Below are 13,347 nucleotides of genomic sequence, written 5' to 3' on the forward strand. Positions count from 1 at the left end.
TTTTAATAAACAGGAAACAAAACAAAACACACAAAATCAAAATAAACACCTAGCTCTTCTGGAGCACTAACTCGACTTTCAGGAACACCCTGACTAACGCGGGACAGCTACGCTGTTTACCCGTCCTTCCTAAACACACTGGTTTCAAACAGCACTTACTTTCTCTTCATTTGGCTACTCGGAGACAGTGCACCTCTCTGCCTCCTTCCACTCAGCAGCCTCGAGCAGACTGCCTGCTCTCTTTTTAAACCCCTAATAAAGCCCAGGTGTGGATAATCATTAATAATAAAACAATTAACAAATCAATTAGAAAATTAAATAAAACAACAAAGCAATACAAAACGGTGCATTCTCACATGTTTTTCTTTTGCAGGGAGGTTTTAACCCCCTCCCTGCCGTCTCTCACAACCCGCTATATTACATTTCCCCCCCCTTGTCTTTCCAAGACACCGGCCACGAGACGGCCACCTCCTCCCCTAAACCACAACCACCCACCCTCGAGTCCATAAATGTCAATTTTCGCCCTCCTCCACGGGCGAACTTGAGGGTGGATCGGTCCACGTCCTGGGTCAGCCAGGTAGGGACCGCGCACCGGCGACGAGGGACCCCACCGGTTTGTCAGGGGCGACCGGCACGACAACCGGGGCACTGGAGGCTGCAGTAGCGGGCAGAGGTCTGCAGCTGGGACCCAGTGCAGCGACGTCCGGTCAGCAAGGGGGAGCGAAGTAGTGACCAGGGGGAGCGTACGCGACGTCTGGGAGCAGCACAGCGACGTCTTAATGTCCGGGAGGAGCGGAGCAGGGGACCAGGTGGAGAACTGTGCCCGATCCTGCCGACTCCTGGGCTCCAGGTCAAGTGAAGGGAGGTCCAGGCTAACCGACAGGGTGTCCAGGAGCAAGGGGTAAGGGACTGGACGCAGCGACGCCGGACTGGACCGTAGGGGTGGTGGTCGGGGCTGTGGTGGAGGTACGCTTTTCACCTCCTCCCTAGGCTCCGGAAGTGGCAGCTCCTCCCCTCTGGGCTCTGGCAGCGGCAGCTCCTCCCCTCTGGGCTCTGGCAGCGGCAGCTCCTCCCCTCTGGGCTCTGGCAGCGGCAGCTCCTCCCCTCTGGGCTCTGGCAGCGGCAGCTCCTCCCCTCTGGGCTCTGGCAGCGGCAGCTCCTCCCCTCTGGGCTCTGGCAGCGGCAGCTCCTCCCCTCTGGGCTCTGGCAGCTCCTCCCCTCTGGGCTCTGGCAGCGGCAGCTCCTCCCCTCTGGGCTCTGGCAGCGGCAGCTCCTCCCCTCTGGGCTCTGGCAGCGGCAGCTCCTCCCTTTCTGGCTCGGGAGACTGCGGAGCTGCGCTAGCCTGCTCCCATTTCTGGAGCAACAGCTCCAACTCTGTTGGCTCCCTTCTCTTCACTGGGGCCAACCCCATCTCTCTCTCCCATCTCCCAAGTTGCTCTCTCTGAGCAACAGCATTCCTGGTTATCTGCTCAATCATCTCCAGCAAATCCATCTTCTCTGGGTCTTTAGGGGCGCCCACACTTTCTGACACCAAATGTAAAAGGTTCGCACTCACTTGGGTTCGTTGCCCCTTTAAAAATAGACCCAGCACACAGAAGTGGATTTTTCAAGCGCGTTTGCGCTATTTTTTTAATAAACAGGAAACAAAACAAAACACACACAATCAAAATAAACACCTAGCTCTTCTGGAGCACTAACTCGACTTTCAGGAACACCCTGACTAACGCGGGACAGCTACGCTGTTTACCCGTCCTTCCTAAACACACTGGTTTCAAACAGCACTTACTTTCTCTTCATTTGGCTACTCGGAGACAGCGCACCTCTCTGCCTCCTTCCACTCAGCAGCCTCGAGCAGACTGCCTGCTCTCTTTTTAAACCCCTAATAAAGCCCAGGTGTGGATAATCATTAATAATAAAACAATTAACAAATCAATTAGAAAATTAAATAAAACAACAAAGCAATACAAAACGGTGCATTCTCACATGTTTTTCTTTTGCAGGGAGGTTTTAACCCCCTCCCTGCCGTCTCTCACAACCCGCTATATTACAGTATGTAAAAATAAATAAATAATAATTCTTTGAACGTGTTGAATTACTGTTTATGAATATTTACTGCTATAGTTTCAATTGAATATTTGTCACTGCAGATATCCGGATACACACTTGCTGTACAAGCTACAGACAATGGTAGTCCCCCGAAGTCCAACACAACTACAATCAATATTGACGTGTCTGATGTTAATGACAACCCTCCTGCCTTCTCACAGGCCAACCACAGCATCATCATTCAGGTAACACTGCTCCTATTAATAGCCATTAGTTCTACACAACTAAAGCCCTTTCAAGAATACCAATTTTAATAATACACTTGGTTTTATAGGTATTGGCTGTTAACTTGATTTGATGGTCCTTTAATATTTTGTGAATCTCTTTGTCTTCTAGGAAAACAGACCTGTTGGTGCCAGTGTGCTACAGTTATTAGTAACGGATAAAGACGCGTCTCACAATGGCCCTCCATTCTCCTATACAATTATAAGTGGAAACGAAGAAAACTCATTTGAGATAAACCAGCAGGGGGTATTGATAGCCTCAGCGCCACTGAACCGTGAAATAAAAGACCACCATTTACTGCATGTTCAGGTGTGATAAATATCTTTTGAAACACATTTAACATTACAGAAATTCTCCAAGTTTCTTTTTGGTTTTATATCTGATTTTTTTTGTTTTTTTGTCGAATACCTTTGCCAAAAGAAATGACATGGCTATGGCTAAGTTGGCTATTTATTTACTTTTTTTTTTTTTTTTTTTACAGAATGTTAGTCCCATCAGTAGCACAGTGCTTTTGAGTTTTATATCCCTACACACATGTTTGTTATACACTTTCAATACACTTGTGTGCAGTACTTCTGGGACTTCTTGTTTTTAAAATAGAGATGCATCATGTTAAAATAAAGAAAATGGTTTTGATTTAAATCTAGAAACAAACTGAAAAGATCCCCATGGGACTTATTTATATAGCAGGTTGGGCACTCTGCTAAGTATAGCGTGCATGCCCTTGCCAGAAACGCAAATTTGAAACTGAAATTCTTTTAATTTTTTGGCTTAAGGCAGCCTAATTCTGTCTAAATCAATTAATCTAACTGTTGGTTGTGAATTGCTTACTGAACAGTGGCTGTTAATGATGTTAAATCAAGGTGAAATAATGTTATATTCTGTATAAATACAGTGACAGAAGGATTTGACAGTTTGTCCTTCATAATACTGAACATGGTAATAGTGCACAATTAAAAAAAAATTAAAATAGCTTATTTTGTGTAAATGTCAGACAGATGTAACCATAGACAAGATTTCAGATCTGTCACCTAAGCTGCTGCTTTGTTTTATTGAGCAAAGAAGAATGGTCATTGTATTACTAACCATGGCAGTGACAAAAGCACAGGGGCTAGCGAATCGTAATGCTACAAGCACCCTCTTCTGTACAAAAGCTGCTATGTCACACTATATTGAACACACTGCATATTTTATCAATGTTTTGTTTTACAAAATTTAAAAACTGGTATAAAAAAAGGCAATTGCATGGAAAAAAATGGCTTATTGTATGTATGTGCTTTAAGTTTAAAGCACAAGTATCTGTAAGGGAAAAAAAATATGCAGCATAACTGAAGCCAGGACAAGGGGTCATTTAATCATGTCAGTGTAATTTGTTGTAGTATTTCATTTTTACATGAGTGCCATTAAAAGGGCCTCTTTTAAATGCATCTCTTTTGAGTGAATAATTCTTTGCAATTCATCTATTTTTAGGTGGCCGATAGTGGGAAACCTCAATTGCATTCATCAACATTCGTCAGCATCAGAGTTATTGAAGAAAGCATTTATGCTCCTGCTATTCTTCCTCTAGAAATGTTCATAACAACTCACGGAGATGAATACTCTGGGGGTGTCATTGGAAAGATCCATGCAACCGACCAGGATATTTATGACACCCTCACCTACAGCTTGGCATCTAAATCAGGAAATCTGTTCTCTCTCTCTAGCACTGATGGAAAACTGATTGCCCGTAAAGGGCTAGACGTGGGGCACTATCTGCTCAATGTCACGGTTACAGATGGAAGGTTTACAGTGGCTGCAGACATCAATGTGCATGTTAGACAGTTCACTCAAGAGGTGCTCAACCATTCCATTGCTATAAGATTTGCAAATATTGCACCAGAAGAATTTATTGGCGACTATTGGCGGAACTTCCAGAGAGCCCTGACGAACATTGTAGGGGTGAAGAGAAATGACATTCAGATTGTGAGCCTGCAGCCTTCCGAGCCTTCCTCCAACCTGGACGTACTGCTTGCTGTAGAAAAACCTGGAAGCGCTTACCATTCACACGAGGTCCTTTTCAGAAAGCTTAACACCTCCGTGGCAGAAATTGAGGAGATGACTGGTGTCCGAATTCTCAAAGTCATTAACAAGCTTTGCTCTGGGCTGGATTGCCCTCTGAAATTCTGTGATGAAATAATCACTTTGGACAAGAATGTCATGTCAACCTACAGCACTGCCAGGCTCAGTTTCGTTACCCCTCGGCACCAAAGAACCGCAGTTTGTCTCTGTAAAGGTAAGCTGGTATCAGGTCACAGTATGAATGTAATTGTATTGCTGTCCTATCAAACATGTACAGATTTTTTGTAGTCTTTTCAGTTCCTAAACTTTTTTTCATAACGTTCAAGGTGGAAAATGTCCTACAGTGAACAAGCTCTGTGAAGGTAATCCATGTCCCGAAGGTACAGAATGTGTACCAGACAAGAAGGAAGGAAAATACAGCTGTGTATGTCCAAGTGGCAAGAATGGAAAATGCCTTGGTAAGAAGAGAGCTTCTTAAAGAATTTCAAATATGTTTGTTATGCCCCCCCCCTGCATATTGAGTTACATTTCAAAAGCATTTTGGTCATGGAATAAAGATAGAGAAAAGCTTTCACATACTGCTTTCTCTTTTGCATTTCATTCCTTACCTCAAGGGGATCATGCACAATAGGGACAGATTTTACTACTTTTAATGCAGTCAGTTTAAGCACAGAGTAGTAGTTTTTGCCATATTCAGTTGTTTTTTTTATATAAATAACTTTATTCACACACAATTAAAAAGGCTGACACTGTCTGATGACAGCTCACAGAAACTCAGCAGCTGTCAGTTCTAAATTATTTTCTATCACTTTGTTTTTGCACTAGAATCAACCCCCGCACCGTTTCTGCTCTTGAACATTTAACCCTTTTTAAAGTATGCTTTTTTTCCTAATTTTAGGTGGTCCTTCATTGACATTTAATGGAAATAGCTATGCAAAGTACCGTCTCATGGAGAGCGAAAATAAAGAAGAAATGAAACTTTCTCTAAAGTTAAGGACATACTCTGCACATGCAGTTGTAATGTATGCCAAAGGAACAGACTACAGTATACTAGAGGTTTGTAGTGAACTAATACTTCAAAAAATGTTTTTGTGTCTATACTTTGGAGGAATTTGGCAAATGTTTAGGCTATAAATCTGAACAGAGTGAAATTATTAATTCTGCTGCCCTATGCTGTTCCTTTTGAAAGATTATTTATAATTACACATGAAAAATACATATTTGGGAATTTCGGTCAGTCGCTCATATGCAATCTTTTGAAATCTAACCCCCTTGCATTCATTTTGATAAATTGTATACACTTCCTAGTTTTCTTTACCTATTTCAATGTATTTTTTTTTTATCACTACACCATTTTTTATTAAGCTAGACCTAGACCCTAGAGTATTTCTTTATTTGGAATAAACCCCTGTCTATCTGTAGAGACTTCTTTCAGAGGCTGGGGGGGATTTGGACTGAGTTTTAAAGCATTTCTACTGCATTACCTGGTACAGAAACCGTGCTAAATCCCTTAACAATGTTTGGAAATCCAGCCATACTGGAGTGAATTATCCATCAGTGTGCGCCTGTCGTGTGTTAATACAATTTAAAATGTTGCATTGACTCGATTGGCTAAAATCTATCCGGACCTGGAGACAACTTGCAACCGATGTAAACAAGCACCTGCTTCCCCTATTTTTTTCACTGGTCTTGGCCCCATTCTGTATTTTATAATACTGTAAATGGAGAAACTATTGCAAGGTAGTGACACCTGATTGTCTAACCTGATTTTAAATGCTTTTATTTTTATTTATTTATTTTAGATCAACAATGGTAGATTGCAGTACAAGTTTGACTGTGGCAGTGGTCCTGGAGTTGTGTCAGTGCACAGCATTCTGATCAATGATGGCGAGTGGCACTCTGTGTCTTTGGAGGTAGATGGAAATTATGCAAAGCTGGTTCTGGACAGAGTCCACACTGCGTCTGGAACTGCACCTGGTACACTTCGCACACTCAACCTTGACAATAACATCTTCTTTGGTGGTCATGTCCGTCAGCTTGGCTCCAGGCATGGCAGGAGCCCACAAGTCAGCGATGGACTCAAAGGGTGCATGGAGTCAATTGTCCTTAATGGACAGGAGCTGCCTCTGAACAGTAAACCAAGGGCCTATGCAGTTATGGAAGAAGCAGTGGAGGTTTCACCAGGATGCTCCCTGGTACCTGCAGAAGGCTGCTCCAGCAGTCCTTGTAACAATGGCGGGCTCTGCTCTCCCCTTCCTAATGGAGGTAACTCAAATAATTTCATATTCACTTTTAACCTGTAGAAGATCAATACATTAAGGCAATTGGATTATCTGAAGTTTGAGGGTCTGAAGTTTGTTTTTTCCATGTCTAATCCAAATAAATCATGTGAACATGGACAAACATAACCCCATGTTCTCCTAGTACTGTTTTATAATCTCCTATCACCTTCCATTGATCACAAATCAGTGCAGAACAGCACTAAGCACCAACTTCCCATTTGATAACAATAAAACCTCTAAAATGTTTTGGAACATATAATTTATGCATTTATTCTTATATGTAAACTAAATGGTATCCATTTTTATATAGGTTATTTCTGCAAATGCAGTGCCTTGTTTATGGGGACACATTGTGAAATGAGCATGAGCCCATGTGCTTCCAACCCTTGCCTCTACGGTGGAACGTGCATTCCTATCAACGATGACTTTGTTTGCCAGTGTAGAGGACAGTACTCTGGTCAAAGGTATGGTTTGTAAACTTGTTGTAGAACATTTTTTTGTGTCCTATGCATTTATGTCTTCATCCGAAATAACAGTTTTAGCAAAATGGAAGACAACTAAGATCTAAATGAATGTTCTAGAATGTGTTCAACATTGAACCTGACAATTAGAATAATAACCTTCTAATCACTAAGCAACTTATTTATTGAAGACCTTATTTCAGATAAGTCTTTACATACTCTGCAAAGTATCTTGTTTCTAATATGGAATAAACCTTTTATACCAAAAGAATTTAGAAGCAATAGTCTTGTCTTATTGATCATGTCTCTAGGTGCGAGTTGGGTCCATACTGTAAAGATAATCCTTGTAAAAACAGTGGCAAATGCATTGACAGCCTTGATGGTCCAGTTTGTGAGTGTGAGCCAGGGTTTCTTGGAGAAAGGTTTGTGTTAAATCTAAATTTGACATTTATAAATACCGTTGACTGCATGCAGCATTTAAAAAAAAAAAAAAAAAGTAAAAACAAAACATTAAATAGATAAAATAATGTATACACACTTTCTCTCTTTTCCAGGTGTCTCACTGATATTGATGAATGTATTAAACATCCCTGTTCAAATGGCGGCCTGTGCAAAAACACACATGGGTCTTATAATTGTACCTGCAACCAAGGATATAGCGGAAAGCTTTGTGAGGATGCTGTTTTGGTGAAAAATATATATCTTTCATCATCTTGGAATATTGGTTTGGAAGAAGTTATCGGCATCGTAGTGTTTGTGGCTAGTATATTCCTGCTGGTTTTGCTGTTTGTGATCTTCCGTAAGCGTGTGTGCAGACAAAGACAGTCTACGCCAAATGAAGAAGAAAAACACTGTGGAGCAACCACCTCCTTCTTACACAGGCCATATTTTGATTCGAAAATGAGCAAGAATATCTATTCAGATGTTCCTCCCCAGGTGCCGGTGCGCCCCATCTCATACACTCCTAGCATTCCCAGTGACTCCAGAAACAATTTGGACAGAAATTCCTTTGAAGGTTCTGCCATCCCTGAGCATCCAGAGTTCAGTACCTTCAATCCTGACTCCATGCATGGGCACAGGAAAGCAGTGGCTGTTTGCAGCGTGGCTCCAAACCTCCCTCCTCCTCCCCCCTCCAACTCGCCATCTGACAGTGATTCCATCCGGAAACCAAGCTGGGAATACGACTATGATAGTGAGTATTTTATTTTTACTATCAAATCTTAATAATAAGCCAAGAAGTGGACAGGCATGAGATTATATAGGTACTGCAAAACGATGCAGGAATCATTATTCCCTGCATAGACCAGAATGAACGTGAAGTGAAGAGATGTGTGAAGAATATGAATTAATAATAATTTTGTAATTGAATCATTTAATATACAATAATGTATGTTATAAAACTCAGTGTTCAATCAGTGTTCCAAGCAATGACAATATCCCGCAGAATGTCACGATTAGGAACTATTTAGCAAATAACGGCAAATCACTGTACCTGTGCTAACCACGTATTACTACGCCACACAACATCAAAGTAAACACCTGTCAAAATACCTTGCTGTCATGGGCGATACAGAAAGCCTCACTTTTTTTAACTGGTTGCACCCATAACAACTGAAGAATGGCTACAGAAAGAAGTTGCATCTCCATAAATGCAACTGTCCCAAAACTGAAGAAAAGAAAAAGTTAACCAGTCATCTGAGGTGACATGCTAGAAAAAACAAAATTAAATTACTACCACTAAACAAGCAAAATGGGCAGTTAAAACCTTTAATGACTGGCTTTCTGAAAAAAAAATACTTGATAGGGATTTCTATGGTACAGTCAGAAATTGTAAAGGCCTAGTAATATGGAATTTTAAATTTAAGTTTATCCTGAAGTTTAATGAGTGATACAGAATTCACAACTTAAAACAATTAAAATGAGACAAGGTGGCCAGGACAAAACACAACATCACCCCACAGTAACGGATATAATATTCAAATAAGGCATTCCGATGCCCTTAACCCTGACACAGCTACTGGTCTTGTTTAGTGTGGTTCAACGTCCAATTACATTTTGGACGCAGGGAAAAAGAAGTAAACAGACAACTAACAGATTCCTTTATTATAAAAACAGATGAAAACCGAGCGAAGTATGCCACCATGACCTTTTAAAGTACATAAAATCACTAGAATCCCTACGAACTGAACAAAGAATCTCACCCAGAAACCTTTTGTGCCCCATAACTTCACTAGAGAAGTACTTCTTAAAACTTCCAGAACATCTACCTGCCTTTTATCTTCATCCCAACAAAGCAAAACAAAGTACCTTAAACTTGTGCAGTGTGGTATAAGCTAGAGCCAGTAGGCAGAATATGCAGGAAGACAGGCACCTCACAAATGTACACTAAGCATAGCATCTGCAGTACCTTAATACAGAAACTGTCCAACACTGGATTTTTGCAAGTTGGAGAAATGATCTGTCAGCGCAGGGTTACTGGGCACCTTTGCTAGAAAATAGAAAGCACTGTATCAACATCTTGTTGGAGGAACACTCCATGCCATCACCAAATAAAAAAAACTAGATTAGATGAAAGCAAAACCTCTTCCTCCACTTCAATGCCTCCTTCTGCAGCCATTGACAGTTAATTCAATAATTGTGCAATTACCAGCAACATTCAAATCAATGTCTCTAAAGACAAATGAACTGAAACACAACTAAGTAAGGTTTTTATAGTTAGTCTTTATTAAAAAAAAAAAAAAACGAATTACATTTATTGAAACAAACAATAAAGAAATACAAATGTTTTACCAAAATATTATTTTAGTTCATAGGGACTATTTTCTGTTGTGGAAGGTTAGACCTCAAAATGTAAAATCTTTAGACACGATACACATTTCTCTTTTCTTTTTTATAGAATCTTTCTAAATCTGCTTTATAAAAGCAATAAAGCACATATTTGAGGGCATAGGTTGTGCTGGTTATTGTCACTTCTTGGTTGTTTGTAGGCACTCAGCTTCACCTCTTGCCTAACAATGCATCACCATAACACATAACCCCTCGTGCCTTACTGTTTAATGTGGAAGGTTTGTTTAAATCATTCTTAGACATCTGAGGTAGGGGTGTGTCAGTGAGCTTAAATGATATAGATATAGATATATAGAGGAGGTATTTTAAATGCATTTGTTTAAAACTGTGCTGTGGCATATTCATTGATAATGCATCATTAATAAATGCGATGTCTTTTTTCTAGCTAAAGTAGTTGATCTTGATCCATGCTTGTCAAAGAAGCCTATTGAAGAAAGTGCTTGTCATCCATATGACACACGTGGAAGCATGTCTGAAGTTCAGTCCCTCAGTTCTTTTCAGTCAGACTCATGTGATGATAATGGTATGTATACAATACTCCAATGAACGAATAATGTAACCTAATACAGTAAGGGGTCATTGGTTTTGTTGTGACTGGTCACCTTAATCTGGCCAGAAAATGGTTATGCAGGCTTATGTTTGAAGAAATTGTACTGTGTACAAAACCTTTTTTTTAATTACTAGAAAATAATGGGACTCTTGTCAGCCAGAGTAATCTATTCATTCGAACCTTGTGCTTTGTACTTGATGTTTTTCCTCTACAAAGCTTTAGATGTTTCTGTATCCGTGTGAAAGGTGGTCGAGGGTCATTTGTTCCTTTTTTTCTTTCTTTCTTTCTTTTTCTGCGGCCTCAGCTCCCATATGGATCAAATCTCTTCACAGAGCAAGAGCAGGGTTTAACTAGGGGCTGCTTGTAAGTTTCGATTTACATCAGTAAGAAGGAAGCAACTAAAATGCTGAGATTCTCTAGTGATAAAATGCTTTTTCTATATCTGTGTCTATCTGTCAGTGCCTTTTTAAGTTTTAAAACACTCTTCCACATGAGTACACTGTTTACACGCAACCTTTCTCTCTGCTTATACTGTATTTCTGTTCTAGCATTTACAATTTCAAAGATGAATGCTTATTTGTACATATTTGATGATTTTAAGTGAAGTATGAAATGTGTGTGTGGTAATATTCAAACAAAACTCTCCCTATGGTAATCATGAGATTAATTAATCAAATACAGAAACTGTTCCTTTTGAGATTCTCAAAGTAAGTTTTTTGAATTTTCGCATTGCAGAGTTAACAAAACAAATTGAATATATACAATAGTAAATGCCTTCACAGTATTTCTGATTTGGTCTGGTTTTACAAATGAAGGTTCTCGGCTGAAGAATTCACTCACATTCACTCACCTTTTAACGGTTAACTCTGTTTAGCTGCACTCTGCCCCCACTGACCTGACCTCTTTATAATGCCTGCTCACCATGTGTTTGATTTTGAGAAACATATTTAGCTAGGAACTGAGATTGCTGCATTTCTTGACAAATATATGAAAACATTTAAATCATTATCTTTTTACATCCCTCAAAACCTGTGGGTCCAGGAACATACACACGCAGCACACAGAAACTATAAAAATAGGTCTTAAAAGCATCACTTCTATCCATGAAAATGTCTTTTGCTTCTTTCTGCCATGCTGTGCAGGGATGCAAATAAGACTCCCATTGCATAGCAGTTTAATCCCATCCTGGTTTTGCTATAACTTTAATTTAAAGACACACCTGAGCTTGTTACCACCATGAGCTAGAGCTAGAGCTAATCAAGCTTGTAGTAAAACCTGGAATGGGTGAAACTGCTATGCAATAGGCGTCCTTATTTCTATCTCTGCTGTGTATGAGCATTGAAGTACTGTAATAAGTGTACAGTAGATTTAGAGATTTTGGTTTTTTTTGTACCCATTGTTTTAGTTTGTGATACGATCACTTGTTAATATCAACTCTTGCATTATGCACTGCCTTTTGTATTTGTGGGTGAAAATACATAAAACACTGTTTGTATGCTGGTACAATGTAACATTAGGTTCACTAGTGGAAAAGTAAACTAAAAAAGTGCAGGATGTTAATTTTTTTATTACTTTATTATGAACATCTGGCAACATCTGATATAATGTTCAGTGTACCTATGTTCAAGGACTAATATATATAAGATGTTAAAATGTAATAAAAGACAAATACGCAGCTTAATTTTACTGAGACATTTGTACTAATGGTAGATTTTTCATTTACCCCTTCCCTACCTCTTCACAAGCTTCCATAGTGACAGTAATACACCTTGTCAATTCTGTTGTTGACTCGGTGGAAAAAGAAGGTATTATTTTCAAACTAAAAATATATAGTTGTGTGTCTGGTGTCCTGTGTACAGTGCTGTCTTTTTAGTATTGTGGTTTTAGAATTGACTTAAGTAACTTTTATGTATGCTGTTTACTTCATAAGGAAAGGATTGCCTGTTTTAAAAAAGCTTCTATATTATCCTCTATTACCTAGGCGTTTAAAAGCATGTGATGACTTGAAATCCAAACCTGCAAAGGCCAATCACAAGATTATTATTATTATTATTATTATTATTATTATTATTATTATTATGATGTGTAATCAATTTTAACATACACAAATAAATAATAAATTACTAATTTTAATAATAATCAAAACACTGCTGAACCAGAAATGTTGGGATTAGAATCATCTTTAATGATTTCTTAAACTGAAAGTACTTAACGGTTTGCATAATTATGAAACTTCTTAAACATATGATGAAGTAAACAGCATTTTATTGTAGTGTTTGTGATTGGATAGTAATAGATTTTTTTTATTAATATTTTTTATTTTATTCCCTCTTTAGCCTTTATTAAGACCTTGTCCTTAACTTGATATGTTTTCTTATTTCTTCTCTCTCTGCCATCTAAAGAGTCTTTTGCGGCTCATGACCTCAGCAATCCAAGAGGTGACTTGCATGAATGTCTTTGATGTTTGCTTTAAGCTCATACTCATCTTTCACTTCACTTTTAACATGCGTCATGTGCTCTGTATAGCAAATAAAAAACGATGTGACACAAGTATATGTATGTGACTAATGTTTGTTTGTTTGTTTGTTTGTTTGTATTTATTTATATATTTTATTTAAGAACCGAATAACTTTTTTTGTGGAGTATTAATATAATCCATTCACTTGTATTAATGTTTGATTTTTATCTTTTTTTTTGTTGCGCTTGTTTTAATGAAGCTAAAACTGTTGCAGTGATGTTGTCTTGCTTTGGGTTTTAATCCGAATGTGAACAGGATTTTTTAATAATTTTTTAATTTGTATTCATAACCCTGTAACTG

General features: G+C 39.0%; 1 protein-coding gene across 8 annotated transcripts in view; it reads left to right on the forward strand.

Annotated features, from left to right (window-relative positions):
• Window positions 1–13,347, forward strand: part of LOC117408454 (protocadherin Fat 1) — a 77,220-nt gene that overhangs the window by 59,908 nt on the left and 3,965 nt on the right. For 2 of the 8 annotated variants that reach the window (XM_034013450.3, XM_034013449.3), the window contains exons 17-28: window positions 2,148–2,291; window positions 2,443–2,640; window positions 3,802–4,603; window positions 4,716–4,847; window positions 5,288–5,445; window positions 6,192–6,654; window positions 6,982–7,135; window positions 7,444–7,554; window positions 7,687–8,324; window positions 10,365–10,502; window positions 12,275–12,334; window positions 12,932–12,967. In XM_034013450.3, coding sequence (XP_033869341.3) covers window positions 2,148–2,291; window positions 2,443–2,640; window positions 3,802–4,603; window positions 4,716–4,847; window positions 5,288–5,445; window positions 6,192–6,654; window positions 6,982–7,135; window positions 7,444–7,554; window positions 7,687–8,324; window positions 10,365–10,502; window positions 12,275–12,334; window positions 12,932–12,967 — 3,034 coding nt within the window. The other 6 variants (XR_009308379.1, XM_034013451.3, XM_034013452.3 and 3 more) reach the window with 6 other exon arrangements.

This window comes from Acipenser ruthenus, chromosome 2 (assembly GCF_902713425.1).
Source record: "Acipenser ruthenus chromosome 2, fAciRut3.2 maternal haplotype, whole genome shotgun sequence".
Classification (NCBI taxonomy): Eukaryota; Metazoa; Chordata; class Actinopteri; order Acipenseriformes; family Acipenseridae; genus Acipenser; species Acipenser ruthenus.